This window comes from Antedon mediterranea, chromosome 4 (genome assembly GCF_964355755.1).
Source record: "Antedon mediterranea chromosome 4, ecAntMedi1.1, whole genome shotgun sequence".
NCBI lineage: Eukaryota > Metazoa > Echinodermata > Crinoidea > Comatulida > Antedonidae > Antedon > Antedon mediterranea.
Genome location: NC_092673.1, coordinates 6276366 through 6297597, shown reverse-complemented (window position 1 = coordinate 6297597; position 21232 = coordinate 6276366). Strand labels below are relative to the sequence as shown.

General features: G+C 31.1%; 1 protein-coding gene across 1 annotated transcript in view; it reads left to right on the top strand.

Moving 5' to 3' along the window:
- LOC140046491 (heparan sulfate 2-O-sulfotransferase 1-like) overlaps nucleotides 1–21232 on the top strand; it is a 105194-nt gene that overhangs the window by 42000 nt on the left and 41962 nt on the right. The window contains exon 2 of the mRNA XM_072091150.1: nucleotides 6217–6509. Coding sequence (XP_071947251.1) covers nucleotides 6217–6509 — 293 coding nt within the window. The remainder of the gene's footprint in view (nucleotides 1–6216; nucleotides 6510–21232) is intronic.

The following is a 21232-nucleotide window of genomic DNA, read 5'->3' as shown; positions in this document are numbered from 1 at the left end:
AAACGCTAGAATTTATCGGGGATCTAGTACGCGAGCGCTAAATATTCTTTGGTACGCGTATACGATTCATCGCCGACAAAGTTGTACATGGTTGAACTTTGCCGATTCGACTGCGATGAATCGGGTAGCCTTCCCGATTGCGTCGGCGACATCTACGCGTGTAGCGATTTTAATGGAAACGCTGTAGCGACGGTGAAGCGATTTTAATGGAAACCAGGCTTGAGCATTAATATCTATACTGTACAGTATATGGTAGTCAGTCATTAAAGAATGCTAAATGGCAATTAATACAGTATACTATACCAAATTTGAAAATCATGAATATTCAATGTAAAATATTCTAAGAAGCCATTTCAGGTGAATTCATTAGTGCTATTAAATATAATTATATATAATTATATTCAATATTGTTGCCATAGTGTATAGAATAATATAGTGTATAATTTTTATGACATATTATGAAATATATTGAATTTTATCCAAGGATTTTGCTTCTTTATACTAAATTACCATTTATACCTTTTGCATGAACATTAATGCATTAGAATCAACAAACATCAAATTATGTTTTTAATAATTAACAATAGTAAAATATAATGACATGCATAATGATGACATTAGAACCATTGGAACAAATTGTCCCCTAAATAAGGGTTGGTCATATGTTGTATTCAAGTTTATTTTGTTCACATCATTTTTTTTAAATGATACAAATTACAAGAACATTTTTAAGACAAGTAAAAACCTTGTGTGCGAGGATAACACAGTATTGGTCCTTTATAAAAGATTTTTTTTTATTTCAAGAGTAAAGAATTTAACTTCTTTTTCGAAATGATTTTGAAAAATAATGAATACATATGTCTTAATAAAATTATTGATATTCTATTATTGTCGTCCGTTCAGTCTCTTTCCCTCCTCTGCAGTCTTCGACTCGGTAAGTATATGCACCTGAGTTTTATTATATGAATAGGCAGCAGAAATTGATGTACATTTGAATGCAATCATACATTCAACGCATACATGTGGTGTTTTACATTTTAAGCGTTTCACGATTTCTATATTGATATTTTATGTGAATGAAATAACGAGCTTTCACATTGTCTCTGACGTGAATGCATTTAATGAAAGGCAGCTATACTTAGAAACTATCTATTTCTTGTCAGTTAGTTCTTCCCTTTGAATATATTGATTATTTTTGTTTCCTTTTTTTTTCATCCATTATTTTCGTTTCATTTATTTGACCACCAATAAACCAAATGTCAAATATACAGAATATATCAAGAACTGCTAAATTAAACAAGATTAACTACAAAAGTCAGCAGTCACATGATCTTTGACTAAAATGAATTTATAATATTATTTAGCAAGTATACAAATATTTTATACACAATAAGTTATTATAGTAGTACTGCAGTTCATTCTGAATTTTTGGGTTGAATATTAAAAATAGTTATGAATGCTTCTAAAGTTACTGCAGTAATTGCAGTAACATTTTGTTTACTCTTAAAACCTGTTTTTGCAATATTATTTAGCAAGCTTTTTGTGGATACACATGACACACTGTTTATTATTAAAGTTCCCTTTTTTAAAAAAATCAGTGCTTTTTCCAAGAAAGGAGATTAAATATTTATTGTTTATTGACAAACTGGTCATATCACAGTTTTTGTGCAGCATGGGCAGTATTCAAGCAAGAATTATTAACTAACGGCAAACAGTTTTATAAAGTCACACTTTAAGAGTGATCTACAGTACACTACTTGAGAAAAATAAAACACCCTGTCCAAAAATGGTAGAGTCCACAAACGCACCCTGAAGTAACTGCAACCCAACACATAATCTTCGTAATTCATTTTGACACATGAAAGTGTCTACACGTTTAAATAAACAGGTAAATCACATAAAGTTTTGCTGTACTGTAGCATTAAGAGAAAACATGTATCATATTTTAAAATTCAATTTCACGCCTTATGCGAACAGTAATTATTTTATTTGTGACATGAATTTTGTTGTTAGTAATTTATTTTTTTTTTAAATTTAATACAAATACAGTACATTACAAATATCCATTTTTTGACAGTTTACTATAAGTATAATGAAAATGTTATCCACAGTTATGGATTCAGAAATTTTAAATTCACATTGTAATAGTAATAATTTATTGATATAAAGTTTGCGGTACACCACGTATATTAGTTCTGAAAAGAACTGTTGAGTTTCTTGACGTTTCGATCAATATGCTTTGATCGTCCTTAGGAGGAGTGAGGACGATCAAAGCATATTGATCGAAACGTCAAGAAACTCTGAACTGAACTGATCGTATCTTTTTTAAATCAGAGGCACAGTCTCAATGAGATGTGCAACAAGTTTACAGTGAAAAATAATACACACACTTATATTTTTATATAAAAAAAAAAAAATTAGACTAATAACAAATTACAAAAAAAAATTAAGTAAACTGAGAAAGATTAAAAACTAAGAAAATGTATAAATTAAGTTTCAGAAGGAATTGTATTATATTCTTGTGTTCCATGCCATGGTCAGAAATATTTTACAATGTTTGTCGAAAATAGAACTCAACAGTTCTTTTCAGAACTAATATACTGTACGTGGTGTACCGCAAACTTTACAGTATATCAACATTTGATTTCGCCATGCAAACCTTCTAACAATACAGTAATAATTTGATCAACCATACTATAAAAGCCCAGACATGTTGGCATAAAGCACAGAATAATTGGTTCGAATCTTGGTTGGGTCAACGTTTTTTCTCATTAAAAATGAATTTCCAAAATATCGGCTGTTCAACTGTCCAGTTGATGTGAAAGAGACCATTTGTCTTCACATTTTCTATCCATTAAAACTTAAATGTATGGTAAGTTGTTTTGAAAAAAAAAAGTCATCTTCAAACAGAAAGATTGTTTTATTGATGTACATTTAACCACAGTCATCAGGTAGACCGAAATGAAAAAGATAAATGGCACAGAAAATCATCAATTACATGGGGGAAAAATAAACTTACTAAAGCGTAGACGCTGACATCAATTTAGCGTTCTGTAGTTTGAAATTTATCTTACTTAGCTTGAATCCCCGCTTGAATCTTAAGACATTAAGACGTTTTTTTAGTTATAGGTCATTTTGGATGTTTATTTTAAAAATCTGTGCTGACTGATCATGTCATGTCTTATTTCTACATTCATTTTCTGCTGTATTTATTGTTTGAGTTTTTTTGTACAATTTTACTTATATTATTGTTTGAGTTTTATTTTGCTAACTGTATTTGTTGTTTGAGTATTTTTGTACAATTTTACTTATATTATTTATTTTTTGAGTTTTATTTTGCTAACTGTATTTGTTGTTTAAGTTTTATTTTTCTACTTTATTTGTTATTTTGTACAATTTTACTTATATTATTGTTTGATATTTTTCTGCTGTATTTGTTGTTTGAGTATTTTTGTACAATTTTACTTATATTATTTATTGTTTGAGTTTTATTTTGCTAACTGTATTTGTTGTTTAAGTTTTATTTTTCTACTTTATTTGTTATTTTGTACAATTTTACTTATATTATTGTTTGAGTTTTATTTTCCTACTGTATTTGTTGTTTGAGTTTTTTTTGTACAATTTTACTTATATTATTGTTTGAGTTTTATTTTCCTACTGTATTTGTTGTTTGAGTTTTTTTTGTACAATTTTTCTTATATTATTGTTTGAGTTTTTTTTTCTGCTGTATTTGTATTATACTGCAGTGCTATGTATCTTAGTTATGTATTTTGTGTCTAGCTTACCTGGATAAATCAATATTACTAATATTAGCTATTCTCTCAAAAGTGAGAGAACAATAAAAACAAAAAAATTATTATGATGGTGGAAGGAATGGGTGGATTCTTCCACTGTGCTGATCTGGGAAAGTGCGTTGATGACTGCCGTGGGTCCATAGAAGACCTAATTCAGATTTTTTAGTTTCTAGTTTATTTGAGGATGATAATTGGCGTATTCGAATGGGAACTTTCGTTGTCAACATAAAGATTCGTTGAGTACTTTTTGTATTCAGATTATAAATTGTGCTCAACAGAAGGTCGAATAGAAAAAGTTGACAACACAAGCTTTTTCGTTAAGAACAATCTCAACGCTCAAAATACTCCATTAAATAAGTACTCAACGGAAAAACTATACTCAACTGTAAAAGTCCCAAATGTCAACATTTATAGTTGAGGCCAGTCCCATTTTCAGGAGTGTACTTTTATTTCAAAGAGAATAGCTAATATCGATTTATTTAGTTAAGTAGAGTTTAATTTTGACGTGCTGTATATATATATACAATTTTGATTTAAATAATTTGATGAAAATTGATTTAACTTTAAAAGTGTAATTTTAAGGTTAATTTTAAATGAATTTAAATTTTAAATTAAACATGACCTGAATACTATAGTTAAATTTAACTTCCTTCCGTCTGTTCTAGTTGCGGCATAATCACATTACAAGCATTACTGTAATAAAAGCAGAACATTCACTTTGCTGCTTTGAGATATGTTGGGCGGGGATTAGGATTAAGATGCTCTACTAGAGGCTTTTGCAAATTTATATTCATTAGTTCAAGCATGTTCTCATCATCAACAAAATATATCAATCATCCGTAACTAATGTGCAGCTATGCATCAAAATGACACAACACCACCTTTGAATTGTTGCCTAGCAACTGTCAATCATTCTTTTTATACTGACAGAAGCACGTATGCGTCTGATCAGATCAGTAATATTTACTGTATCTGACAATGTTACAGTAACAAATTGGTTACGTGTGGGAGTTTGTATACAGTATTTATAGCGTGTTTTCGGATTTGCAATTTCATGGTTTATTGCAATAATGTTGTACACCCTAATGTGTAATTAAAATTAATGATACGTTGTTATATTGAAGTCATTAAATAGCTGTTGGCTATATTAAGCAGTGATTATATTAATTGACCTTTCATTCCAATGGTATACGCAGTAGATTTTAATATTTTTGCTTTTGGCCTTTTTTCTTTATTGGTTTTAAATTAATAATAGCTAAAGGGTAATATTATTATTTCAAGAATCTATACAATATTGTACAATCTATATAGATTTTATAGATACTGGTGGTGGAAAGTTATTTTTTTTTTAAATAATATTTTTACCTAAATTAAGTTCAAATCAAGAACAAAATTATTACAATGCAAAAAAATAATACATTTCAAAATGTATGATGGCAACACATTGTAGTAGAGGAGTTCTAGCTTGGTGGTACCTTCCATTCACAAGATCCAGGGTTCAATCCTAACCTAGTACCAGGGTAGTACAGTATAGCCATCCTGTAATTATAAAGTTTCTCACTGTTGGATGTGTTTATAAAATGTTTTAAAAATTCTGCCTGCTCTATAGTTAATACAATTTTAACAATCATCAGAAAACACTGTATAAATTTATAATTTATATAATGTCTTCTTATATTGTAGTAGTACCTGACAAGTTTGTTCTATTCTTCTTTAAACGTTTTAGTCTTTTTTAAAATTCTTTTGTGGGTACCGCGAGATTCATCATTGCTTGATAACTAAAAATTAAATTGCTGTTATTTAATAAACACTGATTTTATTAGTTTTGCCAATTCTACACTATATTATACAGCTTTCATTAAATGAATTATAAGTGAATTAACACCTGTGTATTTGAAGTCTTCTGCTCGACTACATTTCACTAAACAATTTCAATCTTAATGTCACCCAGAATACCCGTGTAATTGAATGATAAAGCACAATTTTTATCGCTTAAGACAAGATCAATTCTAAATGAAAACAAAACCCAGCAAGGTGTCATTGCTCATAATGGTAAAAGACTTAATTCCTTCGTTATTATCCCTGACGATGGAATAGTGTTTTTGTAAAGCTTGGCACTAATTCTTTCTGGCTGTTTATAAGTTTCACCGTTTTGATTGAGCTTTTTGATTATTTTAATTATATCTTTATTGAGATCTACAGTAGCCCATTACAGTAATATTGCCTTTCGACCCCTTTAAAGGGTCAACTTGAGTTGATTGTTATTGTCAATGCTTGAAAATAAATTTAAAATGTATTTAATATTTTATTGAACCAGGTGTTTCAGCTTTAACATAAATAATTTAAAAGAAATTTAACATAATAATGTAACTTAAAATTAAGCACTTTATTGTAATTGTATATTTTCTTTTTCTTTTTACAGAAAATAAAGTTATTAAAATGGAAAGAAATGGGGATTTTAATATGGTGAAAAGGAGAACTTTAAAACGAACCAATAAAGAAAGTTTTGTCGAGGCACATCGGCCGTCATCGGTCAAAGAAAGTAACCAAAAGTTTTTTGATACCAGAGACTTAGTGATTATATATAATCGTGTTCCAAAAACTGGGAGCACGTCTTTCACGAACATTGCGTATGATTTGTGCGTCGAGAATGAATTTAACGTACTACACATTAATACAACTAGGAACATGCATGTGATGGCCTTAGCAGATCAGGTAAGTACATTTTTGGAACTTTACAATTTGGTGATATAGCGGTAGCTGAGTTGTTAGGAAACAAATACTTGGGTTCAATTTCCCAGTCCAATCAGAAATGAGATAGATAGATAGATACTGTATTAACATTCTTTATACTGGGTGACCCTGTTAGTACAAGACTGCACTCTCAGAAGTCTTGGTTTACACTGGACCATGATCTGCATACTAGGAGGGAGGCGATCCCCAACTCTTTTTATGTATTGAGTTATTTTTTTTATACATGAGACCAACGGCTTTACACCCCTTCTGAAACACGAGGCAATGAGAGGATACAACAAGCAATATGTCATAGACAGGTCTTAAATGCATACCTCTTGGATGCGGTATTCCTTACAATTACACCACATCGCTATCAAAATACCACATTGAAAAATTAATAGAGAGGATCAGTTCCTCCATGGTCCCACTGCAGCCATTAGTGCATATGGATGTAACTTGGGAAATGTGTGGTGGGTGTCAAAAGTTATGGGTGGGTACGATTGATATAAAAACAGTACTTTCAGGTATCCAGCGGTTTCTTGAGGTTAATTATGATGTGTTTTAAAATTAGGCCAGATGAAGGCCTTAAATACATTTTAAGTTTAGATAGAAACTTTGAAGATAGGTTTCTCTACTCACCTTCACCCAACACAAGTTCACATCCATAAGTGTAGCGCCTACCACTATATATGGTGACAATTATCAGTAAATACAAAACAATAGACATTCTTTCCGCTTTGTTTTGAATATAAATTCCGTCTTTTTACGAGATTATAATGGTGGATTATCATCTAGCATAACTGCCAATCCCACGAGAACACCTTCCTCCTGTCTGTGTTTAGTGGACGTGACGTTGTCCTGGCAACCATGACATTCAGTATGTTTAGTATACCATATGATATTTACATTAACATGGTAAACCATCAGGTGTTAGTTTTTGATGCCAAATTATGTTCTTATGGGACTTGATATGAAACACAGCCACACCAAAAACTTTTTTTTTCTGTGTATTTTAAAAGCGGTTTATAAATAATTTTTTGAGACCCTAAAATAAATATAATATAAGTATCTGACCCGGGGTCACAACTGTCAATCAAATAACCGTTATTTCGTGTTGCAGCTAAGAATTGCTCAGCGATAACCGGTTAAACGGCGTTCTAACACCGATTTAAATTGGTGTTTTTAACCGGTGATTTTGCGCTGCCTTTTAACCGGTTACCAAAAATTTGTCTTGTTTCTGCTGCCAAGAAAATGGAGTTAATTTATTCACACCGATTTTAATTTATTCACACCGATTTTAACCGGTTATTTTGTATGCAGCAGAAACAGGCCCTTAGAGATTTCAGCAGTCAATGATTTCAAGGAACTGGTTCCAGACATGTGGAAACCTTATGGCTATTGAATGGAACAAAGCCCTGTCCTTGATGCTTGATGATGGAAACACAAAGGAGCATTATGACAGATAAATGCTGTACTGTAATGTGTTCTCTTTAAAACACATTCACTACTACAGTATTTCTGATGCAGTCAAAGACAGTGACACACAATGGGATCTGGCACTGGCCAGAAGACTCACCACATCAGCAAGTCGAGCTTGATGTTGATGTAGTTGCTCCAACTACAGTAGTACATTATACAGTAGATACACTGGATTAAAAAATATATATATCTTGAGACATCTGTTAGGAAAGAGTACAAGATGGTTATGTTGATGATATTCCATTTTGGCTGCAGTAAATTTGCAAAAGTGCATTTGTCATCTATTCAACATATACTGTAGTTTTACAGTACTTTGCATAAGATTGTCTTAACTGTACTTTCCTCAGCTATCAATCATTATTTCTATGACTACATTTGTCATCCAGTGAGAATAACGTGTCATCATTGTTCTATATCAAGTCAACTTTGCAGAAGATTAGATTACCATAACTTTTCTCTGCTATACGATGGCTTTTTTAATTTTCCCTACTACTGACTGTACATCTCCAGTTTCTGTGAATTTTTGCAAATGTAAGTGTTTTCTCCATTCAACAACATTTCATCTTTGCAGAACATTGGATTGCCATAACTTTTCTCTGTCATTCGATGGCTTCAGTACATTAATTTTCATCACTTTACTGTTCATCTCCAGTTTATGTGGCTTTTTACAAATTCAAGTGTTTTCTCCATTCAACAACATTTCATCTTTGTTTATCTTTGTAAAATTTGCAGAATGGTAGATTACTGCACTTTTCTCTGCTATCCGATGGCTTTACTGTCATTTTTTCTACTAACTTTCTTCAGTTTCTATGTCTACATTTTCAAAGTACATTTCCCATTCTTTCCACAACATCTCAGCTTTGTTTTATCAATTAAATTTTGCATAAATTCAATACAAAAGGAGAACAACATTATGAATGCAGATTCAAATGCTACGTGACATGGTTATGACGATAACTAATTTCTACAAGTCTCTGCAGAGTAGTAAATTGCAATACACAATGTTTAATGAAGTCTAGGAATTTATAACAGTGTTTTACAATGCCAATTCAAATTATTTGCATTTTGCATCATTTACAGTGTAACATTAACAAGTATTTGAATGATTTTTGTAGCTGAAAAAGTACATCAAACATGAAATAAAGAGTAAATCTTAGACTGTCTTGTTTAGAATAGAAGAAGTTACCAAAGTGGCCAGGTATTGACATAGTATGTGATTTAGTTTAGGCCATGAGAAATGATGGAAAAGTTTTAATACACATTACAGATTTCTAGAAATGCTACAAGACATCTACATCCAAAAGGGCATTGGTTTGAAATGGAACTCTTTGAAAGATGATTTGATGGAGCTATACTATTGATATCAAAGGTCAAAGTGCAATAAAACAAGTATTCTTCAGTATCGCATACAACATTGTCATTTGTATTGATCTTTACATGTTGGCATCGGTGGCGTAACGCTTGCCTGGAATTATTGTTTAAAGAAACAACTTGGACCTCCTCGCACAAAAGCAGCGCTTTTGGATATACTGTACTTGTGCAAATCTTGTGTTCCTCTCCCTTCTTTATGTCATGAGTAAACCTTCTATCTAGTTATCAGGTTATTGCCTTTTTAAATCATTGTTCGGTGTACTAAACAAATCTCTGGAGACTGTACGTCCTTTTGCTTTTGGCAAAAGATGATACCTCGCATTTCTGATCCTCTGAGATTTGAAATAATATTAAAAATCAATTTTCCAATTAGTTGGGTCATTCTTAAATTTCACATGAAAGATGTCAGTGTTGCTACTATACCTACTACTACATGATTCATGGTGCTTTGTCTTACCTTTATGTTTGTCTACATTGTATTGAAAGAAGTGTACAATATTCACCGTCTGTTCAACAATTGGGTGTGCCACAATGATTTATGTTCTCTGTTGTATCATTTTCTAATATCCCAAAGCATTTTTATCTGTCTGTATTCAATAGCTCCAGTTACCGAATTATCCTGTGTCTCTCGACTCATTATTTCACCTGTATTGAAGGTTATGTCTAATCGATGTTTATGATAACCATGGCAACCATTCTTCATGCATGCTGGGACATGGTGCCTTTATACTTTGAATGTCATAATTAAAACTAAATTGTTATTATTTAAAATTTCAAGGTTGAAGGATACGTGGATTATAGTGAGCAATTATATTTTAAAGTCTGAGATATAATACTGAGTTATTAGATAATGGGTTTTTAATCAAATCAATGCTATGGGAATATTATGGGTTGATCCACAATAGAAAAAAATGAATTTAAAAAAGACTTTAATTAGGAGGGATTTTCCTTTATTGTATAAAAAAAAAAACTCTCCGTTGTTGAACTGATCTAAATTTAAAGATATGGTCATGTCATCACCAAGAGAAGCATTGAGATTTTAAATTATAAAAGTTTCCTCCTTCAAGATCAAAAACTATATGTTGTCCAGTTGTGTTGTGTTGTGCAAAATTTCTGAAGCAGGGAACTGGATTACAGTAGTAGTGTAAAACCTCAAAAAGAAGCCCATGGTCTTTTTTGATAATTTTTTCTGGTACAGTATTTATTGAATAACATTTTCAAAACACAAAATAAAAAAACTTGATATTGTAAATTGAAAATTATTCTAGCAAAAGCTGATTTTACAGTATTTTATTCTTAATAAAAATGTAGGCCTACTTCAATATAAGTTAAAGAAAACACCAAGGACATATGATTTATATAAATTTAATCATAATATTAATACATTTGCAGTCAATCGTCATCTGAAAGCTAGAGAAAACAAGCGTAACATATACTATATTTTAACTGTATTTTCCGAGCTGTCAGATTCGTTAACAGAGATGAGCAGTGATTAATGTGACATAAAGATCGTAATGATGTGGGATCAGTGTTCAGATATTTTTGCTCGACCATGAATAAAGCCATTAGAATCAAAGGCTAATATATGAAGTCATAATTTATACTGTTATATAAATTCTGTAGTTTACGTTTCTACATTTAATTTTATTTGTCTCATCAAAATTTTTTCCCACAAAATACTTAGTACAGGACCTCTACTCAGGAACAACCATTCCTAATGGAAAAACTTTTCTGTAAAAACATTAATGGGTAAAAGAGGGGAAATGTACTGTATGCTTTACCAATGGCCAACCCTTATTCCCAAGGTGTTTGGAAAGTGTACAGTACATTTACAATACAATTCTGAAAATAAATAAATAGATAGAATCTTGTTATTGTACGATTAACATTTCATATGAAACAACACTGAATCATATGCTGTACTCTACAAAACAAAAAGAACAATTTTCAATATCACCTTATTATAGGAAGAAGTTAATTTACTTTTTAAATAATAAACTAAAAAAGAGGAACTATAAATTGATTAATTATACTTTTGAAGGAAACTAAGACGATTCAAAGGAAGCTTCATTTATGGAATTTTAATCATTTCCATTATCCTGTAGTCATTTCAATTTCAAACGTATGACAGAAAAATTGACTAATAGCTTAATACATTGGAACTATGGTGTCTAGTTACTTCAGCTTACGTTCAAAATGTATTTGAAATTTGCGAGCCAACATGGATTAAGCCTTTGAATTGAGGACGATATAGAGCTGATAAAATTATTAGTTTCTTCGTTTAAAAAACGACGCGCTGATGCTTTGAAGAGGCAATTGTCCCTACGATCAAGGACGCATTCCGAGACGATGGTGTGATGAGGATAGATTTCAGACGACACACTAATCAAACAGTTTACTATCAAGTCTTAAAATTAGCCAGTAAATGAACATTTGTGAAATATATGAGACAGTTTTATTCCCAATATGTGAACGCGATTGTTATATATCAAAGGGTTTATATTTTGTTAGATTGTAAAAGATTGCAAGATAAAAAATAGTAGCTAAGGACATTTTCTATAACTTCTACTTATTTATTTTAATAGAATTTTGTGTCAAATTGAATCAAGTAGAGATTGTCGAACCAACATGCCATAACAGAAACTTGTATGGACTTTTTATAGATTATATACTTTATTCATCAAAAACACAAAGATATTTTCAAAAATTGTCTTCCTTGGCAATACAAAATAAGATAATGAAATACATACTTATAAGAAAAACATTTAAAATAAAAACAATTTAAAATGTATTTAACTGTAGTTTTATATCTTCATTCTGTACAATTTAAGGAGTAATTACGGGTGTTCTATAGTATTTACAGACGTTCCATAGTAGTTCCGAATTATGTTTAAAAGAAATAAAATGCTATAAAAAATAATTGTACTTAGGTTGACTTGAGCCTACTGTACATTCTCTTAGAATTATCCATCCACTGTACACACCTATTCTTATAATCCTCAGTGGCCTTATATTTTGTTGAAGATTATTCCCGAAAACCGAACTTCAGGATATTTGCACTTTTACAAGGCACGCCTGTATAGACACACCTTCCAAGGTGGTGTTCCAATCAGTGCATCCTTGATATCATTGTATGATTTTAATCTATTCATCAATGTTGCATTTAAGGAGCAATTTAATTTACAATTACTATTTTGTGCGTATCTTACCTGGATAAACCGCTTATTTTCTTTGAAGAGTGAAAAAAAAAAAAATTTGGAAATGGTAGTCTTTGAACTTGTGAACTACACTCCCCCGCCCCCAAATTACTCATAATAATTAATATTGGGCATTTTTTGGAAAAAATACCTGTAACTATGAATTATTCTCATCAAACTCAAAGTCAAGAGAGATATACAGTAACTTAATCGAGAATAAAATGAATTGAATACCCCTCTTCATAAATGGTACGCTCTATGAACTACAGTTGCTCTCTTGTCTCTTATAATACTTGCCATATAAATATTATAAAAGATCATTAAATACTTACTGTATTTATTAAATATTCTGTGAAGTTTAATTTATTATGAGATGATAAATGTTTTATGTGATGGTTCTGAGAACTGGTTTTATTAAAGCTTTCTTGCTTAATTACTTGGTACCATCCAACCAGGTATCTACACTCATCTTCAGATAGAATTACATGGAATTACATTTTTTTAACAAACTGTTTGTAATTTAATATAGGCATGAACTAAAGGAAATTACATTGATAAGGAATGATGGATGAGTTGCAGAGTTGATTAATTTGTGACATCAATACTCTTCTGAATTTACAAAGGGAAAAAAAGATTGATGATGGAAACATTTTGACTGAACATTTTGCTTTTTGCAGTGTGCTAGTTAAGTTTACATTTTCTGTGAAAATGTCAATATATATTTATTAACATATACTAATAATGCATTAATTGTGTGTAGGCAGACCACGTAATGGATTTAAATGTTGTTGTTAATTGATGCCAAAGGCTATTTCATGAGGCATACAGTAGGACATTCATGTAGTGCTATAATTTTGAATGTTGGCTGCCCAAAACGGTTGCCCAATAAAACCATCTCCACAAAGTTCTTTAAAGTGCACATTGTCTACAGTAGTTTATTTTATTGTATCATTTTTATACTACAGCATAGCTCCATTGTACAGACATGAATAAAGGTGTTACAGAGATTATTTACTAGTTAACAAAACACTGTTAATCCTGACATCCGATAGGTTTAAATGTGTTGTTATTGTTTCCCAACACTTGGTTTTGTGTCATTGATTAACTCCAGTTTTACAATGTTACCTGCTATTATACTTGTTGACTTTGAAATATTTTCACATATCAATAACTAAATACCATTAAATCTACCTTAAGCTCAGGAAATTATTTTGTCAAGTCCAAAAGACACAGGTGTTTATGAAAAGCTGTTTATTAAGAAGAACAAAATTAATGCTTGAATAATCACACATTGTTAGGCATTATTAACTACGGCCTTACGACGTTTAAACACCGATTCTTGTCAGATCACCTAAGTTAAGCAATGTTGGTCCCGGTTAGAGCTTGAATGATAGATCATTTGGGAATAATGGGTCTTGTGTATATTAAGTACATATTATCTATTTTGAATTGACTATGAATATGATATTCTGTATCTTCAAATCCAATTAATCCTAAGCTTACCTTACTAAATCACTTTAATAAGATCTTCTGAAATGATCATCAACCTAATCCTCTTGAAAATAAGGGATACAAGTTTGTATTTAATAATAAAATGTTTTTGCCGTGTCATTTTTGAGCTGCAGTTGTTAATTTTTGAGAATATGTTTTGAAGAAAAAAATATTGTCTTATTAAATAGATAATTTATAGATGGAAATAAATTATTTTACTTTTCTATTTATTAATCTATCTATCTGAAGTCCTACATTAAATTATAATTCTTTACATTTAAAAATAATTTTCTAATATATTATATAACATAGTTATAGCGCCTTGAGCACTCTTGAGTGGTACAGTGTGTGCGCTATAAAAATCCTGTTATTAGTTAGTATTATACAAAATGGGTTATGCAACGAGACGAAGCCCTAAAAACTTACCCTTTAAATAATATCTAATTAGCAAATTAAAGTAAAAATATCGTAATGTGGCAGAAATGTAAATATGTTGTACATCTCTGTCACATGACAAGTTGTTTGATCACATGAGCTTTATATTCATATTTTTTTAAGTTATACTAACAATTTTTATTTTATTTTATTTTATTATATTTATGTTTTTGCTTTATGTACACGACAACTAACGATCAAATAACAGTTTTTCACATCGCAACTTATACAACGTAATTTTGAAAACTTATACAACGTAATTTTGAAAACTACAACCATTTTTCTATATACATACAACGTACATTTCTAGTCTAACAAAAAATTTTCTAAACTTTCTATTATTTAAAAGTCGAAGATAGCCAGGTCTCGGGTCCATTCTATTGTCGCCACAGATTGATATCTTCATCAGTACTTCTATGAATGGATGATTAGGTGGGAACACGAACGCTAGTTGATCATACCCAGTACCGTTTGATCGTACGATTAATCGGGAAACTACCATACGACAGCTTTATATTCATATTTTTAATAAGCATAACATGCATACACATGTTTTCTTTACATTTATTACTATATTTGCATCTAACCATTCCTGTCATTAGCATTATATAGTATGTTGTGGAATATCTTGAAATAAACAACATACTGAATAAAAAAAAAGTAATACAGAGAAGAAAAAAAATAATTTCACAGAGTGTAATCATGCACATTAAAATTAATGCAGAAAATGTTTATGTGTTGTGAGATGAAATCAACTGTGTAACATTGACATCAACAGTGAGCCAGGTGAGGTAATTATATAGCTTAATATATTTAGGAAACATGCATTTATATATTTGTATATTACACCACGCACTGGTCAATGGTTGTGAAACTAGTATGGCTTGCCAATATTAACATTATTTGGTACTTTTATGGAAATAATTATCAAGAATGTTACAAAAATTTATTTTTAGATACAATTAAGAAAGTAGTTATAAGAAATATAATTTTCCCGTTTGTTTTGTAATACTTTCTTTTTTTTATTCAATTCACAACCAACAGAGATAAACAAAATATGTAATATCTTTTTGGAATTCAATTTTCTTTTTGAAATGCATTTAACTTCAGTAAATCTGTGTTTTTATTTGAGAAACAAAATGTATTATAGATTGATATTGATTGATGTTTAATACTGTACACCTGATGTCAAATATGACTACATACTGCACATTTTAGTTACCTGGATAAACCAGCATTGGCCTTTTTCTCTTCTGAGGCGAGGAGAGAACTATAACCTGAATAGTAATTAAGTCTTAAACATTTCTCCAAAACTATGTTATCATTATTTTTGGGCGATGGAAATGTGCTTTTTTCTTTTTCTAAATGTTATTCAGTTAGATAGTGTATTCTTGTCTATAGATCAAATCAAATCAAATATTCTTTATTCATCAAACATAAAACATTGGCCCTGTTTGTGCTGCCAATCCCAAATATACCGTATAAATATACCGTATTTACCGTATATATACAGTATATGAAATTCGTGCACCGTTTCCGCTGCACATACTTAGTGGATGGACTGTAAACAAGTTTGCTTTCATTACCCAAAATGCATTTCGTGAGACGGAAGTATGGATTGACCTAGAGTCTCGTGTAGTGAGGTTACATGACAAAAACAAAACAATGATGGTTTCTCAAAACGTCGTAGCATTGCTTTCTATTTTAAATCTAATGAGAAGAAGTGGCAACGAATTTACACCGCACAAACAATCTAGAAATGTAGAATGGGCATTGACTAGATTTATGCAAAGAAGACGATTAAATCTACCACAAATTCTGCTTTTATTTTGTTTGAGATACTTTTGTAAATCTCGGTATGTCTTCTGTTGCCATGCAGTCTCCCCCAAACCTTTGCTTCTCCCCACAATTGAATTGCAAAAATAGTTATTTCTTCAGTCCACAGTGATATTTTGATCTGTTGCTTGCTTATACACGTGTGTGTCAATGCAGCAGAAAAACCAAACAAACGCGTCACGCTCTGTTAGTTTTTTTTACCTCGTGTCATGGGCCGGGTCACATATACGGTATATTTTGAGTGCAGCAGAAACGGGGTACGAAATATACGGTATATTTTGGAATATACCGTATAATATCCATAAACGATGGGGATATTTATGCGGTATATATACCGCATATATATACGGTATATTTTTTATGAGACCCATTTCTGCTGCCAAAAAATATACCGTATATAAAATATACCGTATATATACGGTATATTTTTGGCAGCAGAAACGGGGCCATTGTGAAATACAACAATATAAGAATGCATAATAATAAGATGAAAAGGAAACACATAAAAACTCAAAAGAGCTTGATAAGTTGTGTCCTCCTACATCCCTAACTAGCCTATAAACTATACTTTGGCCCTGTTCAGACCCATGGCGTTAGACCGTTTTAGCGTACGACGCTAAAAGAATGTGTGTCTGAACAGTTGGGGATTAGCGTACAACGCGTCGTACAACGGTTGTAGCGTTGTAGTGGAAAACGGTTGATAGTACCGTTTTAGCGTACGACGCTACTGTAAGTCAACGTTGTATCCAATCAGAACGTTTCCTGTTATGACGCGATACAAGGTTTGACCTAGGCTGACATCTTGTATCGTCAATGTGTGAGATGGATTTCAATAACAAAAAGGCCAGAATAAATAAGGCCTAACTACACTACAAATACAACTGTTACAAAGGCTACAAATTACTATCAACTGATTACCATTATATTTTCTAACAAATGACATAAATACATGCACCTTGTATTTAAACATAGGGACTACGATCCCATCCGCTTTTAGGCCTAGCTAGGCCTAGAGTCATTCACGCATTTCATTCAAGCTAAAAACTAGCGTGGAACATCAAGTCACTCATTCATATACAAGGCAGACTAGACTGGACAAGTTTAATGCTGAAAACCCCCTAACTCCTAAAAAAACCAGTAAACAAACAAGGGGGAGCTGTGTCCCTTTTATTAGCAAGTTAAGGGTTATTTAAAACCTACTGGAACAAAGAATATATATCTTTGACTGGACTGGATAGACTAATCACAATCAATTTCTTCATCATTATTAGGAGGCCTGCTTTATTTTCGTAACACAAGAACCTGGGGAAAATGTTTTTTAATACAAAATAAAAACAATAGAAACAGAAATTTGGCTTTACTATATTTTTATTAAATAAATGCTGAGGTATGTTGTTTTATTTACGGCAAATTTTGTCATAATTGTAGGGCTGAGATCTAGGCCTATACACAGTGGAAATAATGATGAAAACACGTGGGTAAGAGCACATGAATATGCAACTAGAAACAACCTGAATGACGTACTTCCGTTGTAACGATAATCGTACGCTATGGGTCTGAACACCTCGTTTTTTTCTCTGCGGTTTGTAACGTGACCTTGCTAGTAACGTTGTACGCTAAAACGGTCTAACGCCATGGGTCTGAACAGGGCCTTAAATAATAATAAAAGCTAGATCCTGCAACAAGTATTATTTTTAAATTATTTGTAAAATGATAATAAATGTTCTTTAAACAATGATTTAAATATATTTAATGAGTTGGTACTTTGTAGTTCGTTATTCAAGTCATTCCACAATTTGGGTCCTTAGATCTTGTATTATGATTATGGCAAGAACCATTGATGAAAAACGCACGTCCTGATTAGTAATAACGTTGTACATGAAAAGCCCAATTTGGTACTTATTGATATCCGCAATTTTAAGAAGTTTAAATTTATAGAAACATTCAGTCATTGAATCATTAAACTTTGACCATGTCACCAATGTTATAGCTTATAATGCCCTTTTCTGGAGTTTAAATAACTCATCTAGATAACTTGGAAATGTACTACACCATATTATGTTACAATAACTTAATACTGGTTCAATGAGTGATTTGTATACAGTATTGTCCAAAGAGCATTGATTGGTAAATCATTGAATAAAAAAGCATCCTTGGTGTTAGTTCTAAGAATTCTTATAATCCCTGCATTTACTATTAAACTACGAAAATACTTTTATTCATATGATTTGTCTCTGGTCAAGAAAAATGGTAACGTTGCAGTTTTATTAGCCCAACCCAACTTATGAATTAGCCCATATGAACAAAAATAATTAGCAGATAATTGACCTAAAAAATAGGATGTACTGAAAGATATTTATTATCGTTTTCTTAAGGTTAACACGAAAACTGATAACAATTTTAATTGGGTCCCCTACAGAGCCAAGACCAGATCGCCACACCTACAGTACAGTATCAAATCCTTCCAAGTCTTTTCCACTCAATCTAGGCGAGTCCCCAACTTTAGTTCATTAAATTGATTAATTTATAATTCCTCTAATACTTCCATTCACAAAATTCATTATTTTATTTCTAAATTTCACAACTATACATTATAATTATTATACATGTAAAGTTGGGTTTGGCGTTCATTTCTATTGCATTCCTATTAAAGCAGTAGATTATATTAGCGGGCTTAAATCTCAATTTAAGTAATTGCTCGTCATTATAACGATGGCAACACCTTAAGAGATTAACCTCACACCAACTTAATAAATGTTGACAGATTACTACAGTATGAGAAGAGTATATTGGTGTACTCCCTCTCTAACAAACATATGTAAGGTACTTTTCTTATAAAGGCCAGGTGCGGGCAAAAAATTTCTATTGATCATACATTCCAATAATTATCAATCTATAGTTTCCCCTATGTTTCATAATTTTTGGGATTTTTTTTGTGTTACACGAGCTTGTTGAAAATAAGCACTTTCTTCAAATTACACAGTAAAATCTCTATTCTTTTGTACACAAATGTTGTAATTAGAGAGGCATTTTAAAAAGCTATGAAAAATAAACGGTGTTGTAAAAAATGTTATCAGATGACTATATATAGGTATAAATATAACTTGAATTTTACATTTCTGGTATTTTTATTCAACTTCAGATTTTTATTTTCATGCTATAGCAAAAATTATCCACCGTATATCCACCATCTTTTTTCACCTATTAGGGAGTCACCAGACATGTTATTACATTAGATTAAACTACCTATTAACTATTGAAAAAAAGTCTTCCTGGTTTTTATGGCAGAATTTTGCCAAATTTTGTATTTGACCATATTAAGGGAAATTCATGTTTTTTCGTCTTGATTTCTGGTACAAATATTTGATTTATGTACAATTAACCAGATATTACTGTATATTTAAAATTCATGCCTGTTGTACCTGAGCTTTAAAAAAAATATGTACTGTATGGTACTGTGGTAGGGTAAATTGTGGGAAGCCAATAGCGCAACACAGATCACAATAATGGTATGTATTCATTTAAAAAATACAGGCATACACTGGGGAAATATTACATGTAATAGCAATACAGTATATACTGTATACGAAATTCCTTTTATCATACAAAATAAGAGGATTACTATTACATTATTATTAAACAGTCAATATGTTGAAGGTGCAGTAGAACCCCTATTGGGGGCACATTTAGGACTCAAAATGTCCCCCTAATTTGTGTTCTGAATAGAGTTCCAAAGGATAGGTTCTGCTGTTAGATGGTCAGTATTGTTTAACAGTTCTTCTGATGATTTTATGCGCTTCCTCTTCTAACGACGACTTTAGGGCATTATTTTCCTTTAGTGTCCTTAAAAATAATAACACTAAATTTCTTCTACTGTAGTGCATGTTTTTTACTTCAATAATGGAGATACTGTAATTAACTAATTCATCTTTAAAGATTATTGTTTATTAATTTTTAAAAGACAACATGTATTTGATATGACTGGCAATTATAATTGAATGATAGATTATCTACTTATTGATACTTGAAGATGGATGAGAAGATAATAATTACACCATAATTGAATGTTGTATGCATGCATGCTTATGGATATAATTGATATAATTATTGAAAAACAGATTAAGGGTCTGTTCACACTACAAAGTTATGTGGTGTACAACTCCATAGGTCTGAACTAGGAAAATATTATTGGAAGGTACCAAACTTTTTGATTTTGACCTCCAACCAATCAAATTTAATCTTGTTCATCTCGATTTGTGTCACTTCAGTTTGTTAGAAAAATGTTTATTCGTTCGTTCTATCCCCTAGTCGAATATATTGACGCAAATCTAACATTCGTGAGTTCTTATTGGTTGCGTCATAAGTAATAGATGAAAATATGAATACACATTACATAGATCAAAACTTTTGATTTGCGCAAATAAGAAGAGAAAAACAGGCTTTACCGGGCAGTAGTTATATTTAACTATCTTAGACTTGGAAAATTAGAACATTTCGAAGCTGTTCGCATTGGAATGAACTAAAAAAAAAAAAAACTAACCAACTGGTTGGTTTAACTTTCAAAAGTCCAGTATGAAAATAAATATGTTTGTACAGTATGTCCCTAATCTCTCTTTCTACCATATGGCTTCATTTTTTTTCCAACTGTTTCTGGTTCTGTTTTCAATATTATTTCAATGCTTTTAACTATAATAATCAGCCAAGTGCTATATGATGGATGACCTGAGGTTTTAGGTCAAGTGGAAGATATTGAGCTTAACGACAAATAATATTAATCTTTTAAAGAATAATAATAATAATTTTTGTAGTTTCTGTTTGTCCGCTTTATAATTTTTTTCTTTGTCCATTGCTTTATAATTTTTTTGAATTCTGGCATTGTATGTAAGTGTATGT